This window comes from Acanthopagrus latus, chromosome 18, assembly GCF_904848185.1.
Source record: "Acanthopagrus latus isolate v.2019 chromosome 18, fAcaLat1.1, whole genome shotgun sequence".
Lineage (NCBI taxonomy): Eukaryota > Metazoa > Chordata > Actinopteri > Spariformes > Sparidae > Acanthopagrus > Acanthopagrus latus.
Window position 1 is genome coordinate 18,011,356 of NC_051056.1, and position 20,037 is coordinate 18,031,392.

General features: G+C 44.9%; 2 protein-coding genes across 7 annotated transcripts in view; one reads left to right on the forward strand and one right to left on the reverse strand.

Moving 5' to 3' along the window:
• Nucleotides 1-4,852: 4,852 nt before the first annotated feature.
• fgf16 (fibroblast growth factor 16) lies at nt 4,853-12,082 on the forward strand. The gene is made up of 3 exons (XM_037076090.1): nt 4,853-5,794; nt 7,509-7,612; nt 10,434-12,082. Exons 1-3 carry the CDS (start codon nt 5,491-5,493, stop codon nt 10,677-10,679), a joined length of 654 nt encoding a protein of 217 aa, XP_036931985.1. The 5' UTR covers nt 4,853-5,490; the 3' UTR covers nt 10,680-12,082.
• A 3,285-nt stretch (nt 12,083-15,367) lies between these two features.
• atrx (ATRX chromatin remodeler) overlaps nt 15,368-20,037 on the reverse strand; it is a 29,662-nt gene continuing 24,992 nt past the window's right edge. For all 6 annotated transcript variants that reach the window (XM_037076706.1, XM_037076705.1, XM_037076700.1 and 3 more), the window contains exons 31-34: nt 19,360-19,476; nt 18,839-18,934; nt 18,577-18,705; nt 15,368-16,978 (exon numbers count right to left, since the gene is read on the reverse strand). In XM_037076706.1, the coding sequence (XP_036932601.1) occupies nt 16,775-16,978; nt 18,577-18,705; nt 18,839-18,934; nt 19,360-19,476 (546 nt within the window). In that variant the 3' untranslated portion in view covers nt 15,368-16,774. The remainder of the gene's footprint in view (nt 16,979-18,576; nt 18,706-18,838; nt 18,935-19,359; nt 19,477-20,037) is intronic.

Here is a 20,037-nt window from a genome sequence, read left to right on the forward strand (position 1 = left end):
TGGTTTTAGGCCGTGTTCCTTGCATACTAGTGGCTTCTCAAAACCTGGAGGATTTGTTAGTGCTTGAAAGCAAAGCAAACAAATTAATTAACACTATCTTTACACGGGGTGGCCAAGGAAAGCATGCGCTGAAATGTTACACCATTACCTAAATTCGCATGCATCTGTCTGCCTCCTCCCCCCTCCTGTGCACCCTCCCGCCCCTGCCCCAGCGCACACGGCGCCCTTGAACAAGGCCGAAGGACCACCTGCGTGAAAGAGGAGACCCTCTCTGTTATGTCTCTGCTAGGGAATGAAATAACACGGAATCCAGCTCTGCAAATAACTCACAGTGAAGATCATTTTCCACATGCTGCTTGACAAAAGGTAAAATAAGAACAGATGATGTCCTCTCTCTCTCTCTCTCTCTCTCTCTCTCTATCTCTCTCTCTCTCTCTCTCTATCTCTCTCTGGGAGTTTGGAGCTCTGCTCTGCAGCTACACCCGACGGTCTTTACACTTTGTTGTGCTGCCTCTCCAGCCAGGAGGAGACGCACGGCTCCGAGTCCTTTAGTGGCCTTGTTAACCGGGTGGTATGAGATACAAGCTCTCATTCCTAATAGCTGCTGACACTGAGTCAGCCGTTTCTTCGTGCCCGCGCTCGGCTGAGGTTAAGAGGGGTTCGAGGAACCTGATCCCAGATCTGGTGATTACATGTGAGCCATCGGGAGCAGCAGGAGGCCTTCGTCTAAACTGGGCATCCATCACGGGAGAGGGAGGCTGCAGCTGGCCCCACTACAGCCAGTATGAGAGGAGGAGAACTGTTACAAGACTTTTTTTAAGCATCTTGTTTGAGGAATTACACAAACAAAAAGCAACAACACCACAGAACGTGTTTTAAGGAAATGTTTAACACTCAGGGATATATGCTGATTCACCGTCCTGCCGAGAGTAAGATGAGAAGCTTGACACTGCTCTGCCTGTCAATCAGGCAATCACCAGCAGCTGGTTAGCTTAGCTTAGCTTAGCATAAAGACGGGGAACAGGGGGACACAAGTAGCCCAAAGGCCTAAAAATACAACAACTGGCACCTCTGAAACTCACAGACAAACACGTTGGATTTTAGTTGTTTCATCTGTTGGAAAACTTGAGTGTAAAAAATTACAAGGTTCAGTTTTACAGGCAGGTTATGTGCCAGACTTCTTCTTGTTTCAGTCCGCTGACCATATTGTATCAGCGGCCATTTTCCAAACTTTCGCGTTAGCCAGGAAGTGGCCGAATGCTAACATCAGCTAACGGGTTGTCGAAAATGTAGTTTTACCTCAAATTATGGCCCAAATTGCCACCAGATTTTCATTCTCCAATTACATTTCAGATGCTACTCAACCGGTAAGTGGTGAAATGAGAATGTGTCCGATTCCTTACGTTCATACAACCCGCAACCTGGAACACAGCAGTATAACATTATCCCACCGTTCAAGCTTCACACCCCAACAGGTAGTAACTTCCTGTAGCCTCCTCTGGTTGACTGACAACCGATCCAAGCTTTTCGTGCAGCTGTTTCCCCCTGATCCCAGACTTTATTGCTAAGCTAAACTAACCAGCTGGATGATTTAGCTTCATGTTTACCGCACAGACACAAGATCGGAATCAATCTTCTCATAAAACTCTCAGCAAGAACGGGGATTTCCTAAAACGACTGTAAAAGCACAGACAAGAACCCCGGGCCATGTTCCACAATCGAATCAAACACATCTCAGTCAGCGCGATGCGTCGGCTGTGTTTGTCCAAGCGCACATTCGCTCACCCCGTCTGAGGAGGACGCGAGTGAAGCTCGTCTAATGCAAACAAACAGGTGAGGCACTTACTGGCCCTCGGTCCCCGCCGCAAGTGTAACTTCATTTTCGATTCCGACCCTCCCGCTGTGACTCGTGGGAGAGCGACTTCAAAGCTGCAGCCGTGCACTTGAGGTCATTATCTTCATCTCTGTATCCTCTGCAGGTTCTCAGCATATGGGAACATTTTAACTCTGGATTTTGTGTGCGTGTGTGTGCGCGTGTGTCTGCAGCCATAAATCTGCCATGTCAACTATAAAATATATCTGACCAGCAACAGATGTAGCTCTAATAGCTACCAAAAAAAAATGAAATCAAAATTTACCACCTTTGGATTTTTTATTCTAACACTTAATAGGCTTTTAAGATTGATTTCAGTTCTGTGCACAGGAGATGGACAGTGAGTAAAAGTCAGAACTTGCTCAGAGGAGGGAAGGAAAAAAAGAGGGGGGGTTGGGTGTTTCCTTTTAATTTTCTATTACTCTGTTTCGCTTGCTCCGTCTCTTTCGTTTCTTTCTCCCCTTCTGTCTTTTTCGTGAATCCCCTCTCCTTCCACCCTTTTAGCTGAGACGAATCCTCCTTTCATCCTGTTCTGCAGCGAAGGGCCCTGGTGTCTGTTTCTCACAAAGCCTGACCATCCCTGACTCCTCGTCAACCCCTTGCCCAATTCATCAAGCGGAGGCCCACGAGCATTCATCACCCCCACCACCTTTCATATCCCCGCACCAGCTGAAAGCCACTGTCCCTCCTCTGACTTCAATGCAGCCGTGACACGCCCGTAAGATTTATAGTGGCATAATTAGTAGCAGTGAAAAAAGGGCCTGCGTGCTTTGGAGGGTCAATCATACTGTATCCCACTGAAAAGCCTCTCACATCTGCTTCAAAATAGATTGCGCCGCCACCGCGGAAGTTGATGAATTAGCCAAAAAACAAGAAGCCAAGAAAATTCATCAAAGCCCGACGGTGACATCAAAACAATCATACATACTTTGGGTAATTTCGACATACTATTCGTCACCATTCATGGGAGCAAGGCCCTGTCATAAATCCCACCTCTCTACAGGGGAGGCTGCTGCTTGCCGCTGCCGCCGCCTGAGACAAGCAGCTCTGAGGTGAGAACTCCCCCCAAGGACGGGGTTTTCCGCAAGCAGCTTGAAGGAGGTCTAAAATAACATGCCTAATAGTTAAACGGTGTTATTGATGTAATCATGCCTCCCCTTCCCTGTCCCGCTGTCACTGATATCTCAAGAACAGTGAACTAATTAAAACACTCCTGGAGTTTGTTTTCATTATGATTCCTCACACAGAAATAAAGTCTCCACGGAACAGCTGTGTCGTTTTTTTGTTTTGTTTTGTTTTGTTTTGTTTTTTTCTTCTTCTTCTTCTTCCTGCAAAGTCACAAGTTGGGACCCGTCGCCCCGATGTGCACAGAGGAGATGCAAAAAAAAAAAAAAAATCCCCATTCAATCATAAATTACACCTATTATTCATTATTCCTGTTGTGGCTTTTCTCTGTGTGCTCTTTCATGTGCATGATGGCACAGCTCACCGAGCACCTGAAACATCAAAACTGCTCGACGTCGGTGGAGGCAGCTTGGCCTCAGCCGACAGGAGGAGGCGGAGACGTGAAGGTGTCAGGCGGCGGTGGAGAGTAACTAAGGACATTTCACCCAAGTTCAACCCAAAACTCCTAAATTCAGTCCTTGTCTGCTCGCCGTGGTGCTGATGAAAGTATATATTAGTGAGGTTTATTAATGATCTGGAGCTTCGCGGTGAAATGGCATTGAAAAAAACAACTGAAAGAAAACTTAAAAAGGGCTCCATACAGCTTGTCAGGCTTAAATTAGTGCAGTCAAGCTTGTGCACCCACTTCAGACTTTAGTTAAGCAGCTAAGGTGAAGATTTCTGCTTTAAAAAGGATGTAAATTACGATCTTTTCAAATCAATTTGGAATCTTGGGGGCCTGGATTACAACGGACGAGCCGCATGGAGTCATCTTCTGCTTTCCTTCAGTTGTTTTTGTAAGTTTTAAAACAAGTCCCCAGCTAAGTCAGTTGTTTAGGAGACCGCTCCAACGCCGCGAAGCTCCATAAATGCTTCATGGACGATGAAACTTCCCCTGACTTCCTATCGACGGAGGAGCAAGTAGATAATGAGTGAATTTTCATTTTTCAGGCAAACTTATCCTTTAACTAACCTCCTGAGGCACTTCACTGTAATTCAGAGGGGAAACGTTTGACTCTCAGCTCGACTGTATTTATTCGATAGCCGTCGCTACTTTTCAGATTAGGATTTTTCGCGCAAGCCGTGTGATCATCTTTCCAAAAAAATGTCAAGAAAGTTCAAATTATGGCAGTGAGGTCGTTAAATATATACCTGTAGCTCTTTCTCCTCACAGTGTGTGGTGCCTCCTCTCCTTTTCATGTAGTTACATAATTACTAAGCAGAGGCTGCAGCTCGTTTGGATCAACACTGGGAAAACAACATTTTAGGGGATTAATGTTTGAAAATACACACACACACACACATCTCAAAGCACTTCTGATGACTTCAAAAGTTCATACAGTCTCTGCCCTCAGTCAGATTTGATCCACACGTCATCAGCATTTGGATTTTTCTCTCTTTTTCTTTTTTTTTTTTCCCTCTCTCTCCTCCTTGCCAGTAGTACAAGTGGTTGAGCTGCGGGTTCGTAGGAGCACAGTGCAAAACGTTGTGCAGAGGGGCGAGGAAGCACCTGCTTCCAAGGAGGAGGAGGAGGAGGAGGTGGAGAAAATGCTCCCATGAAAAAAAAAAAAAAAAGTCCAACTGCACCGGTTGGCACTGACACTTGTGGATCTGCTCTGAGATTACGCACAGGTTGTTTGTTTTTTTCATAATCTTGTTGGGGGGGACGTTCGCTCGATGTTTTGTGGTTCTTCAGTTGTTGTTTTTTTGTTTTTTTTTCTTCTCCCCCTCTCAGAGCAGTATGGTGTGACCAAAAAGAAAAAAAAAAAGAAATCCACCCAGAGTATAGGGCTAAATTATGGAGTGGTTGTCACAGTTTATGAGAGCCTCTCGCACTCGTGTCAGCTTCCATTTGTGTTCAAACGCCAGTGATGGTTCTCTCAGCATCTGTGTCGCGTTTTGAACGCACCGCTGCCACGGTTCTCTCCCCCCTCCTGCCCGCCCGGATGGTGCGATGAGGTTTTTTTTTTTTTTTTTTTTTATCAGACAGCCTCGGACCGCGAGCAGGAGCGCAGGAGAAGGACAACTGTGGATTCGCGGATGTGGTGGCTTCGGGAGGTAGAGGGTGCTTTCTTTTTTTTTTCTAACTTTTTTTTTTTTTTTTTTTTTCTTGTGAGACGGAAACTTGTAGATCAGCGGTTAAAAAAGTTGGACTGAGGAGTGCGCGTTCAGTAAGGGGAACTGATGCGCGTAAGAAGGGATGCCAGCCAGGCGTGGCTTGTGTTTGAATATCCAATGTGAGAATGCGTGGGGAGTATGTATATAACACGAGTCCTTCCATCTGATAAACAGAGATATCAAACTGATGATTGCAGCGGAGGACGATCAATAAAGAAGTGAAGGGGGACGCGTGTGACTGCGGGAGGCGCGCTGGGTACGCTTAATGCGTGCATGGAACCGGACTTGTGTCAACTTCTTTTCACGCCGCTCGAGTCGCCGTAGATCGTTTTTAAATGCCGTCGCTTAATTTGACAGCTGTGCACACAATGGCAGAGGTCGGGAGTTTTCTGGGGACAATCGACTTGGATTTACAAAGCTTTCCTGCACTCGGGAATATGCCCCTGCCGGAGTCTCCAGTGGGCTTGAATGAGCGGCTGGGGCAGATCGAAGGGAGGCTGCAGCGGGGGTCGCCGACGGATTTCGGGCACCTCAAAGGGATCCTGAGGCGGCGGCAGCTTTACTGCAGGACCGGCTTCCAGCTGGAGATATTCCCCAACGGGACGGTGCACGGGACAAGACAGGACCACAGCAGATTTGGTGAGGGGGTTTGTTTCTGTTTTTGTTTCCTGACACTTTTTTATACCACAAGAAATTGCGAAACAATGAATACTGTGTCATGTTGTTCGATTTACAGTAAACTACTCATTACGCACAGTTTCTGCTAAAGAAGTCTGAATGAAACGAGTTAACTGTCGCCCCTGGTGAAGCAATATTACAAACTTAATTGTAGTTTAAATATATATATATATATATATATATATATATATATATATATATATATATATATATATATATATATATATATATATATATATATATATATATATACAGTGCAACCTAGAAGATTTCCATTGCCTTCGCTCCCTCCAACACTGTGTGAGGTGAGATGTGTAATTAAGTGGCTCTTTCCTGCCGCGCGTCCCCCGTGAATACGCATCCGTGCGTCACACTGTCACCTGGCGCGCAGCAGAGCAGCGCTACACACCTTTAACTGGTAATCTCCCGCTGCGCGTTAGGGAGGTAGGGGAGTGTGTGGTAAGTGGGTGGGTGGGTGAGGGGTGTGAGCGGGGTGCAGGTGTCTCCTGCTCAGCCGCTCAGCAAGCTCCTCGCGCCGGCACTTTGTGCGGACTCGGTCCCGTGTGGAAGTGAACGGAGCGAGGTGCGGCTCGGCGGGGAGGAGAGGAGACGATAAACACATGAGGTCAGAGGGCAGATACGCAGCATGCGTCTCGCCTCGTGTCCATGCAGTCATCGCGCAGGTGCGGGCCGGGCGCGCGGAATAACCCGAAATTAAAGCATGACCGACAAATGTTCGAGATCGGAGCCAAGACGAGCCGGTTTACAGGGATGGGTGGTCCGCCGTGTTTGTTCCTGGCTTCACTCAGCTTTAAGGTCTTTGTCAGGGAGAGGACGTGGCTTTGATTAGAGGGATGTGAAACACACTGTTCAACCCGCAAAAAAGAAAAAATTAGAGGGATGTTCTCTGTCATCCTCTGGCATCGGATGAGGTCGATGAGATGGGGACCAGGTGGCTGTAAGCTGGCCTCTGCCTGCCTGCCTGCCAGTCAGTCAGTCAGTCAGCACAGCCAGCTGGATCCTCTCTGACTAACCTCTGCATCACAACAGCCAATGGCTTTTAATTTCACCGGTTGTTCCCCCCTGGCCCCTTTGAAGTGCACGTTCAACTTTACTGTAACTTCCTGTGAGTCAGCAGCCCACTAAACAACTGCTAACCCACATCCCAGCGTCATAAAAGTCACTTCTTGGTCTGTATTAGTAGCCGGTTGGGAACATCTAAAGACAGGATGAGCACATTTATAGACGCCACAAGCCACTCTTGATTGAGCGAATGAAATATGCTTCTGTGGACCCGACTATAAAAGACGTAAGCGAGGGAAATCAAAGAAATCTACATCTGGTCCTCCTCTCACCAAACCCATTTGTCTTTTTCTGCTGTAATCAATGAAAGAAAGAAAAAAAAAGGTTATTTATTGGCCTTAAAACAGCAGTTTTTCAAGTGGAGCCTGGTGTGATGCGAGAGGATGCCTCGATTTCGTGGGAAGATTAGACTTAAAAGGGACAAAAGTCAGTTAACCGGAGCGTATTTCACATCCACTTGTCGCTGTGTATTTGTGGGTTTACCTGACTGGATTTCTCTTTGTGTGTGTGTGTGTGTGTGTGTGTGTGTGTGTGTGTGTGTGTGTGTGTGTGTGTGTGTGTGTGTGTGTGTGCGCGCATTGTTTGACCTCAGGCATCCTGGAGTTCATCAGTCTGGCAGTGGGTCTGGTCAGCATCAGAGGGGTGGACGCTGGACTCTACCTCGGCATGAATGAGAAAGGAGAGCTCTATGGGTCGGTGAGTCAAAAAAAAAAAAGAAAGAAAAGAAAAGAAAAGAAAGGAAAGGAAAGGAAAAGAAAAAACCCTCCTTTCATTCTTTCATTCACAACCCCGCCCTCGCCATGCAGCCCGGGGTCTCATTCACAACAAGTCTGGCAGTCGATACACATGACTTGCTTTGCAGAATACAGGGTTTTTTGGAGTTTTTTTTGTGTTTCTTTTTCTGGCCATTCTCGGAGGGAAACACGCTGAGCTCTCAAAAGTAAGTGTTTGGGAGGGAATCTGAGAGTCACCTCTGTTATCAAGGTTCCCGTGCGTGGCAGATGGGAAAAACCACAGTGAGACAAAACAAGCGTGTGTTTCCTTTAAGGGGTCTGGACTGTCTTTGCTTTCCCTGATCCTGCTGCGATGGTAGATCCAGTAAATGATGATGGCTTTTTAGATGAAAAACAACACCAGAGGTTGCAAAGAAAAGGGGCGGGGAGGGGACCTGTTTTCAAAAGCAGAAAAGCAGATTTAGAGAGCCAAAACGAACCTCTTCATTTAGTTTTGAGATGTGCAGAAATATTTACATTTTTTTTCCCCCGCGGGGGAAGGGGAGGGGGGGGGGGTTGGAGTCGCTCTGTGGGTGAATGTGGCAGGAGATGACCTCTGGGTGCACAGCTGGACGAGTCGGCGGTGTCAGATATGGAGGAAAAAGATGTGCTGCTTTTCCACAGTAGCATGTAGAGAATGTCCCTTTCATCCTGGCTCAACTGTTGTCTCACGTGTGGTTGCCATCCGGAGACAGCGAGAGAGGAAAGGGAACAGATAAAGACAATGAAGGGGAAGTATGTGGGGGTTACCTGTATCAGGTGTCCCAGGGCATTACCTGGGGGCCTCTCCGGGCTCGAACTCCCCCCCCGGCCTCGAACAGAGGCTACTTTTTAAGCATGGCCATTATGCTGAAAAAGTGCAGATATTGTTACTGCGTGCTATCAGAGTCTGGCATCCCGGAGCTATGACCTCGGATGGAGACGGGGGTGGAGGTGGGTGGGGGCAAGGTGATTTGTTGGGGGTGGGGGTAATTGCACACCTGACTGAGTCACCTGACTGACAGAGGCAGCGATGTAGACGCGTCTGTCTGAGGCTGAGAGGCCAGGAGATGCAGGGGGAGGGGAACAGGTAGAGAGGGTGCTTCCGTCCCACAACCACCAGACCCTGACAGGCTTTTGATCCGATGAGGTTTTTAGTGTGTGTGTGTGTGTGTGTGTGTGTGTGTGTGTGTGTGCATTAGGATGGAGCTGGCCCAGTCATGTGCCCTCGGGGCTGTGTTTACAGACAACAGCTTCACCACACAGCCGCAGCCAAGCAGAGCCTGACAGCCAATCAACAAAATTGCTGCTGGAATAAAAACCGAGACTCTTGCACAAACACCCACTTTAACGTGGTGTTATTAAAGGAGGAGATTGACTGATCGCTGCAGCTTTGCAGAGAAGCCATATCCTCAGAGACAAAAGACAGGAAAAATTCAAGTTCTGGGCGGGGTGGGGGTGGGGGGGGGTAATGGAGGACAGCGACCTCTTGAAAAAGGGGTGCGTATTCAGCCCCCCCGGGTCCTCGGCGATACCCCCTGGCTCGACTGAGGTTCAGCCCTCTTTCAGATTGGCTGCACGACTGACTGGTCCTGGCAGGAGAGCAGCTCAAACCCCGATGTCTCTTATTGTTCTCACACACTCACTCAGCCAGCACACTCTCACCTGCTGAACCCACAGCCATCGCTCATGCTGCGCTGTCAGTGAAGGCCGAGGCTCTGAGAGCTGCAGAGTGTGTGAGAGGGACAGAGGGAGTGAGGGAGGGAGGATTGTACGCCTGCTCGCTGTTCCTCTTGCATCACAGGGAGGGAGGCGATTCTCCATGCTCAACGAGAGGTTAACAGGTCTGAGGAGTGAGTGCAGGGCGTAAAGTGAAAAGCCGCCCGTAATGACCCCCCCCCCCCCTTTTGTCGTAATGAGCACCTGCCCGAATGAGTTCCTACTGGTTCACTTCAGCCTCCAAGTGCAGCCCAGGATAGATCACGAAACGCGGAATAAAGCGGGGAGAATTGGAATCTGCACGTCATCAGGCTCGATCTCTGCTGCTGGTGTTGTTGTTGTCTTTTCCCCCAAAAATGCAAGTGAAGCCATTTGGGACTTTCTGCCATGTGTGGATTTCGAGAAAACTCTTGTTGTAAAATGTGTTTTTCGCATGTGAAAAGCTCAGTTTCACATGTGGGTATTTTCACATTTGAGCCAAACTTTTAACATTGGAAGAAAGCAACGTCACATTTGCATGAAACATTTCCACGTGTGAAATTTACATTTCTGTAGGTGAATGCAACCGACACATGAAATCACATGACGTGTTCATGAATCGAATATTTCCACTCACATTTATCACTTTTCATGCGTGAGCTGGACGTTGTTTCCCTTGTGGATGAAAATTCCCACGTGTGAAATGTATATTTTCACACGCAGATTAAAAATGTTGACATGCGAAAGCAAAATGTGACACATTAAATCGCTCCTTTACTCGAGAAGTCGACAACTTCACATGCGGCTGGCGGTTTGAATATGTGAATATATTACCACATGTTAAGAAAGAAAAAGCAAAGCCACATGTGAAACACAAACTGTACATTTTCATAATTTACATGTGAAATTTTCCTTTTCTGAACCAAAATTTTAACACCAGTCAATAAAAGGATGTCTCCTGTGCATTGCGTCATTGTATTCGTTCGTACGCGGTTTGCATTTTTTGCACGCGTGTTGTCACACCCAGAGAGCAGGACATGACTAATGTGTTGTTTTCTCTCCTGCAGAAGAAGCTGACAGCAGAATGTGTGTTCAGGGAGCAGTTTGAGGAGAACTGGTACAACACCTACGCTTCAACTCTGTACAAGCACACAGACACGGGGCGCTTCTACTACGTGGCCTTGAACAAGGACGGCTCGCCCAGAGAGGGCAACAGGACTAAAAAACACCAGAAACTCACCCACTTCCTGCCCAGGCCGGTGGAGATTGAAAAGATCCCTCAGGCGTACAGGGACTTATTCCAGTATAGGTGACCAGTGCTTAATCTGGGGGAACTGGTTACAATCGCAGGAACAGGAATACAAGAAGAGGACGGAGGGGGTGTTGCGGACATTTTGGACCGGGTACAGAACTTTTCACCCTCAACTCCCCCCGAGGTCACTGTGTTTGCGCCTCAGCCCACTGCTGAGCATGTTACAGCAGCAGTGACATAAACATTGTGCGTGTTCCTGGACTTCTTCGCCTCTGCAGCGGAGGGAAAGTGATCCTGTAAAACCACTGCGGACACAGGCAGAGGCGGCCTTCTGTGACCACCCCAGCTGTGGACAATCCAGTCAGGTGCCATGTTTTCCCAATAACCACTTTGTTAGAGGTAAACTAAAACCGTAGATACTGAAGTGACGCGCGACAACAGATGGAGTCGCGGCCCTCTGCCATTGGAACTGGCGTGGACATACTTTTTTTTTTTTTTTAAATCAATATTTATCACTATGAGGACACCGAGGAGAGACTTTTAGGAGCGTCAAATGACAGAAAGCAGATGTCACGTTGTACATTTGTCGAGCACTAAACAGTCATGGCAAATGCAAGAAAAAGGGCACATTCCACATATGCAGAGATGGACGGTGGAAGAAGGGTGTGTGACGACATGCTTGTTAAGTGACAGGTTGGGATAGTCAGGTACTAAAGAGTCTGTTAGGGTTAGAAGAGCTAAAGAGTCTGTAAGGAGAACGTCTGTGAGGCAGAACTGGAGTTTTATTAAGATGAAAGGGGGCTGATAAAAAGTCTTGAGATGAATGTGTGATACATAAAAAGAGCACTTACTGCACACACACACACACCCCCTCCAGTCCCAGCTGTAAGCTCACTTGTTGTCCCATATCATCAGAGTGAGAGTAAAGATCTCCTTCATCACATTTTAATAAGGATACCAAGCAGCGTCTTGCAGGAAGTGTATGCCAAACAAACGATCAAGCTTGGGGGACTGGAAGCACTTCTCTGACTGCAGGTCTAAGGAGTAAAGTGATGGGCTATTTTTTTAAAGGTTGGTGACTTGTAATGTTCAGAGCGTCAGGAACATTATTAAAAAAAAAAAAAAGAAAAAAACGCAAGCAGCTGAGGTGTACATATGGGTGATCCTATTTATGAGATGTACAATATATTTATTTTCTACATATAAAGTATAAATATAAATCTATATATTTATTTATTGCAAAGACTTTATTTTGTAATGAACTTGAAGTTATCTGGACTGTAGATTCTACTGAAAATACACCAAAAAACAAACAAACAAACAAAGAAACAAAAAAAACAAAAAAAAAACAACTGCAATGAACGTGACAATAAAATTGTCTTGCTATCGAGAACTCATTGTGAGAGACTATTTTTGCTTGGATAAAAATGTGATGTACCAATTAAAACCAGATATAGAGTCTAATGTGCAATGTTGCATTTCTTTCCTTTTGTTTTCAGTCATGTCAGCAGCGCTCGGTCACCCCGACATGTCGGTCGATACTGAAACATCAAAGTCATTCTCGGTCAGTAGCGTATGAATTCTTACGGCTTTGGTGAATCTCCACCTGACCTTCGCCACGGCGTTGACGTTACATCGACTCTACAGTACACGTCTATAGATATCTTAGCGCTTTTTCATCCCTGAGTTAAGATACCTCACTTTTCTCATTTTCTTTTCTTGATTCATATGGTTAATTGTTTACCATTTGTATCTGTATATAATGTTTTTGTCTTTTAGCTGGATAGATAACCGTTAGCTTGCCACATGTTAACGTTAGGTCGTTATGGCTCTTTTTTCTACATTCGGTGCTTTTAGGCACTGGCGTACAACAGCTTGTGGAAGTTAGAGATTTAAATCAGCCACAGAGAGAGAGGCTGACTGGTTCTACTGTGATGTGTACAGTACATGCAGAGCCTTAAAGGACGTCAGCTAAGCTAGCAGACAGGCTAACCTCACTAGTTAAAAACACATTTGTGATCACCTAAATGATCAGAAATGCTACAAACACTTAAGAAAACGGCAGCATATTAGTATATACAAAGAGAACTGTTATTAATGAACAGCACTGATATAACTATAGATGTAAACTGTACCGTCGGACCAGTGGAAAGTAAAGCAGATATACATACGTCATGCTACATTCTTCAAGTGGAGGATTTAGACGTGGACATGGCCGGGCAGCTCAGGCTCGCTTACAACTTTGTCCGGTGGCCGAGACTCAGAGCTCACACCAAAACAACCAAGATGGATAAACAGCACTACAGGTAAGAAAGAAAACACGGATCTTTTTAAAACTGCTGGTGAACTATCTCTTTAAAACACCTCAACAGCTCAAATCTAACTCACTTTAAAATCAGTGACCGCATGGCATTTGTTCCTGCTGTCCAGAAGACAGAGAGAAAATGGGGTAAAAAGATATAGCAGATTTTTTTTTTTTCCCAGAGAGCACCAGTGCTATTCCATGCCAATTTGCCCTCATAAACCCTTTACCAAGTAATGTGCACAGAACCTCTCTGTCTCCACAAAGTCTTAGTCAGCCTACATCCACCGTACAAAATCAGATTCCTTATGCAACTGGATCCCGACTCCTAATTGGCTTTACACATCAGCAATGGATTTAGGGCGGTGATTGGTTGTTCATTGCGGGGGCCTCACAGACTCCGCGGCCGTGTAGTCTGCAGCAGGCCGCCTTTCTCAATGGACAGAAACAGCTGCCTGCTGCACACAAGACCAGCGGGGATGTGCTGCAAACCTGGAGCGGTGGTAATCTGGGGCTGAGAGGGGATGGGATCAACATTTCAACATCTGCAATAGTTGTAATGTTTCTCCACTGGCAGATATCTGTAAGCTGTGAGAGCAAGCTCCCCCGGGGGAAGGGAATGGAAAAGTCAAAGACATGCAGGGGAAAACCCTGGCAGACTGAGAAATGAAAACAATACCGGGAGAGGGAAAAATAGATGAAAGATTGAAGGGAGAAGAGAGTGGGACAAAAGGCACTTAGTGTTGTGGGTGTGAAATACAGGGACGCCGCATCAGGATGTGTCAGCTGTGTGAAACTCTCCCCACTCTACCCTCGGCTATCTTGCTACGAACTAGACGATAGATACTGCTCTCCTATCTGTGCTGTAAATATGAAGCTGGAGCCAGGACATGGTTAGCTTAGCTTAGCTTAGCATAAAGACTGTAAGCAGGGGGGAAAAACAGCTAGCCTTAAATAAACTCACTGACAAACACATTACAACTTACGAAAATGGAGAAGTGGTTTTAACAGTGGGGTTGTGCCGCTCTTCGTCTTGGGGAGTCTCCGTTGGTGGGCTGGTAAACAGAGAACTTGCAGTTATGTTTGGACAGAGCCGGGCTAACTGTTACGCTAAGCTAGGCTAACCGGTTAATGGCTGTATTTTTGTATTCACCAGACAAGATGTGAGAGTGGTCTCATCTCATGTATCACTTAGCAAAAAAAACAAATAAGTCATTTTGCAGTTAGAACCCCCTTCCCTCCACTTTATGTCTCCACACCAGTGTGCAGCGAACATACCATCAAACAAAGGACTTTGCACTGTGTTCACCAGCAGGCAGGACCGCCTCTTTCTGGAGTTCTCTGTCCTGATTGGATAACGTGGGCAGGGATACCAGAACATCTCCTCTCTTTTACCGCATTAGTGGTTTAACCATTTACTGATTGAGTCAGACTCAGAAGAGAACCTGAATGACATCATTGTTTTAACTTTCAATAACAGTGATGGAATGTAACCAAGTACATTTACTCAAGTACTGTGCTTAAGTACAATTTTGAGTTACTTATACTTGAGTATTTCCATTTTCGGCTACTTTGTAGTTCGACTCCACCTTTTGAAGACAAATATCGTACTTTTGCTGGACTACATTTCGTTACTAGTTACTTTACAGATAAATTGAAATGAGATCTGATAATTGGTCTGCACATGTACAGTACACACAAATGTAAATAAATATGTAATTTACTTTTATTTTGATGATTATGTACCTTTTAATTTGGAGACTTTAAGACTCATGCACTAATCATATGGGTGAGTTTTGGCTTTTATCAGTAATGTTTTAACACTATCTTTACTTTTACTTTGTGTAGGCCTACGTTGCAATCTTAAAAATACCAAAAATGTTTAAAAAAAAAAAAAAACATGTTTGAGTTCATTTCTAAAGCATGTTGTGTAAACAGTTCCTCAGAGAGTTTAATCTGAAGAATTTCCTACTGAGGACCCACCTTGGTCACACTTCTTTTTCAAATCCAATCTAAGTGGACCATGATAACGTTCACTTGTCTGACTCCATGTTCTGAGGCCCAGGGGTTTTAGGCACTGACCATGAACTGCAGCATCTCTGGTTCAAATAAGGACGTCTGTTGCACGTCTCTGCAACAATTTATTTGTCAAATGGCTGACAAAAAGGTATAAAATGCCCTCAAAATACTTTACGTTTACAGGTTTTTTTAGACACTCAGATATCCATTTTGGCACAAAGCCACAAAGCATTCAACATCGCTCAGGATTCAGATATGTTAGTATGCATGTGTATAATACTGATTCTGTCTAAACCCTAAAAAAAAAAATGAGGATGGCCAAAAGGAGCTGACCTTCTGCAAACATCCCCGTTTATAAATTCAGTCAGTGCAAAGGAATGCTCTGTAAATGGTTTCAGTCCTGAAAAACAAATGACTCAAACACAGGAGTTGCTCATCCTTTTGGTCACTTTATTAAATGTTATATTAAATACTTATCAAGATAATAGCAGATCAGATTCATGGCAAAACATGTGGGTGTATTTGCTAATGTAAGAACATTCTTAGAGGAGGGCCAAAAAGTTTCTCGACATTTATGAAATACACCTTGTGCAAACACAGGAGCAAACTAGAGACAACAGGCATCTCTTCATGAGAAATGTACATATTGCTCATGTTTAACAGCTACACCAGTTTAAGCGTTAGAAGCAAAAAATGTGCCAAAGTAGAATACAGGTAGTCTGGGGGGACCTGCCTGGTGAGACTACAGTGTCCAGAAGGCATTTCTCACAAAGTAGAAAACACAGATCAGCCAGACTGATAATAACATTTCCACTCTTTACTCCATCGACCTTTTGACAGACGAGTAAAGGGAAAGGCTTTGGGCCCTGTGACACCTGGCTGATGTGCTTGTGCTTTGTGAGACCCAGTCACTCACCCAAAGCTTGGGATCAACACAAGTGGAACATAAACAATGAACAGGACGCACAGTGCTATGCTAGACAACACGTGACGATGAGAAAGATGTTACAAAAAGGTCCTAGGAACCGGCAGGCAGTTTTGAACAACACAAGCATTCCATTACCATGTTCAGCGACAACTAATGTAAACACTTAAGAGCATAATACAAAAGATTCTCAACAAATCTCAAATCTCAGAACTTTACAGAGCTTTTTTTAGGAAATGAATATAAGGCCATATTTAACTTTTTTTTTTTTCTGTTTTTGTCTACTTATCAATTTCTTCCATCTCCTAAAAAGAGCAGGACGTTGCAGCACCATCACCTGTCTGCTTTGCTCGATATTGGTGAAGGATCCTACTGGGGCTAATAATCATGTAGAGCTTTACATCATTGAGCCCTGTCACCAACGACACTGGTCCCACTCTGCTTCAGTTCGGCATTTAAAACAGTATAAAAAACTGAGTTTAAATAATGAGGAAACCCTCTTTTAAGGGGAGAACAATACAATGCTTAAAAGCATTGGGGGTAGAACCTTTTTGTTTTTAAATACATGAAAAATGAAGATATAGAACTTGAATAACATTAAGGCGGTATATACATTTTTTTTTTTTTACTGTTGAAATTCCTAATGGACTCCTTTCACACAGTCATTTATACATTATATCCACCTTCTCTCAGTGAACTACAGAATAAAGAACTGAGAGTCTATCCCACTTGAGGCCCCAGTGGACCGCAGCCTAGTCTCAAAACTACTCCACCCTCTGATTGGTGCACCAGTTCACTTTGAGCTCAGAGCGGTCTCACAGCACGTTTGTTACAGAAAACTGGACCTCGCTCGGACTGGGCCACTGGGAGCCGGCTAGCTGAGTGGGGGATGAGGGAGAGTCCCTCTGACCTACAGGCCCTTGGAGGGCCCAGGATTTTTACCCAGGCCGTGGAGCTGCTGGTAAATCCCCAGCAGGTCCATCTGACTGAGCTGGTTGCCTCCCAACATGCTGTTCTGCACCAGCTGGTTCAGGTAGCTGGCCTGGTTGGCCATGGCCATCTGCTGCTCCTGCACCTTCCTGTTGGTGATCAGCTTCTGCACGAACATCATCAGCTGGGAAGACACAGATGGCAAAACAGTAAAAAAAATAAATAAATAAAAAAAAAAAATGAATAAATAAAATCACTACTATACTTATTTCAGAAGCACATGAAGAGAATAGATGAGAAAACAGAATATGAAGGCTGAAACCATTCCTTGAGTAGCTAGTATTTGGTCTCTCTAACTTTGCTCAGTATTTTGATGTCAGGAAAATAATTTATTGACAGTTTAGCTCTGTTTCCACTGAGATATTACTGAGTTTATAGTGATTTTGCTGTTGTAAATATTAACGATGCAATATGTAAGAACTGGCTGCCTCTCAAACTCAAAACAAATAGGGCGCAGTATACCACCAGAGTAAGCACCAAATGCCGCTAACTGTGGCTGCCGTTAGCCAGCTAGATCAGTCAGCCATGCAGCTAGCAGTCCAGACTGAGAGCCAGGGGAGGTATTATGAGAACGGACAGACTGGGGCTGACTGGTGAGCCTGAGAACTTCAGGAGGTATCTTAAGATCACAATACATCAGTGTCCTTGGAATCATAACTCTCATTTATTTGCGTTCTATTGATCATTTTAATTAATTCTTGAACGTTAACTTGAATTCTTACATATTGCACCTTTAATGTTGTAACACTGTGAGCCTGCCCTCTCACTGAAGTCACACAGCGCAGAAACAAGTGATGGGGGGCAGAGTGGCTGAGACAGAAACACCTTTCACCCCGTTTCAAGAAACTTTCATCAAAATGATTTTGAGCTGTTGGCAGGGAAGAAAATTACTTATAATTACTTTTAATTGTTAGGGGTGCTGAGATAAATTATTGGTGTGCTTGAGCACCCCCAAAAAAGAGCCTTAAATCACATTTGTTGACAAGGCAAAGCTTTGACTAAGGATGATATTATATATCACAATATTTTTAGCAATATCACAGTACATATTATTGTGATATTTTTTTTAAATCTCAGAAGCATTTCGCCTATCTCTCCTTTATTTTGGACTGAATGACTATCAGTACTCATAAAATATTAACATTATGGAATTTTAGATAAATAATTATCTGTAATGTAGATAAAGTGATTAGGGGGTAAAGGCAGGTGTAAGAACAAGTGGGATAGTCTTTAAAACCAAGAAAGACAACTTTCTGTCACACCATGACATAACAACATCTAACATCAAAGATGATATATAGTTTCATATCACAGTAACAATATAATATGGATAGAATGTAGAATGAATGCTTGTAGTTTGAGTAATATGAATCAATAATTGCTCTTTCTTGGTCAAACAAACTGTGCTGCATATAAGTTATACACATTTCTGAACCAAACTGTTTTTCAGGAGCAAATTAACAAATGCTTCAACCTGCTTGCTCATGATATTCATGTTATCAATGATCATTCACTTACAGTTACTAATGTATACATATACCTTTTAAGAGTAATCCATAAAACACTGCCAGTGAAACATATAGAGATAATTGTTTTTGTTGATACAGTTTTATCTGACATGATAAGTTCTACCTGCTACAATCTCGTTTTCTGCTAAAATAGCTGGTTAAAACCTGACAGCAGATCTTGCGTTTCAACTCTTGTTCAGAGAGCAGATCTTACCGTCTGCTGCCTGGTGAGGACGTCCCTGTACACAACTTCCCTGCGCTTGAACTCCAGCTCCACGCTGGCCTGTCGACCCAGAGCCATCGACTGGACCTGACTCTCTGTGAGTGACGGGTTCTCCTTCCACTGTGGGGAGAAAGGGGAGAGCTTGCACAAACTGACCTTGACCACTGACACTGCTATGTCACAGTCCAGTGACAGAAAGACTTCATTCAAAAGCACTTCTTTTCGCAAATATATCATTAGCTAAGACACTCACCACTCTGGCAATAATATCCTCTAGCGTCTCCCGTGACAAAGTCTTCAATGCATTTGTTGCTTCGATGACTTTCTGTCGTCCCTGGTTTACAAGGTCCTGAGCATAAATAACAGAGATGGAAAACATGAAACAATAAAGACAAGAAATGAGTTATTGAATCACTTTTACAAGTTTAAAAAGAGTCATTCAAAGACACAGCTGCAACAACAGCATTTGTCAAATGCCACAGTATTTTTACACCCATTTGACTTATTGGAAAACACAAGCCGACTCTTGCACCTTCTGTCCTTTCCCTCAGTCAGATGTGCCATTGTGTATAAATAGCTGCTGCCCCAGACATGGAGTATTACGAACTGTCGGGTGGAGGAGCGGGGCAGAGCTGGGCACGTTGGCTACTAGACTGTTGTCACAATTAGCAGTGGGGTCTGAGGAATGTGGGGCGCCATGCCGTGGGGGGGAAGAGAGTGAGGGAGGTGGAGGAGTGAGAGGCAGGAGAGGGGCATGTGGAGCTCATTACTTACCTCCAGCTGCTGGTTGGTCATGGAGGCCAAAGCGGCCACGTTGTAGGAGAAGTAGCTGGTGGAGCCCATGTCCATCTGGGCGTATGACGCCTGGTAGTTGGTCCTCATGGACAGACCCTGAATGATAAAAGAGGGGGTGAAGTGAGGAGGCATCCAACAGAAGAGCAGGGTTCATAAACATAATTTAGGCTAGTGTGAAATTGGGCTGCAACTAATGATTACTCTCATTATTGATTAATCAAGCAACTGATTTCCCTAAGCCAGAAGTTTTTAAACCTCCTGACTTAAAAAATGACTGAAACAATCAATCGATTATCAACAGTTGGCAACACATTTTTTTGGCTATGGTCAAATAGATTAATCGACAGCTGTAATTGATTAATCGACAGCTCTTGTTTTAAGAGCGACCATGGGATAATGGGGTGCCATCGCTGTGACCAGAGACCACAGATCATTCTGTAGGCAGAACAAGTTGCCTGACATGTGTGTGTGTGTGCGTGCGTGTGTGCGTGCATGTGACCTGAAGTACCGTCTTGTCCCAGTAAAGGCCAGCAGGATGCCGATGTTTGTGTGTAATTGAGCCCCTGCTGCAGATGGTTTTCCCGTGCCCTGTAATCTGGCCATCCGGTATGTAGGGGTGTGGGTGTGTGTGTGTGTGTGTGTTAGGGGCCAGTGGGG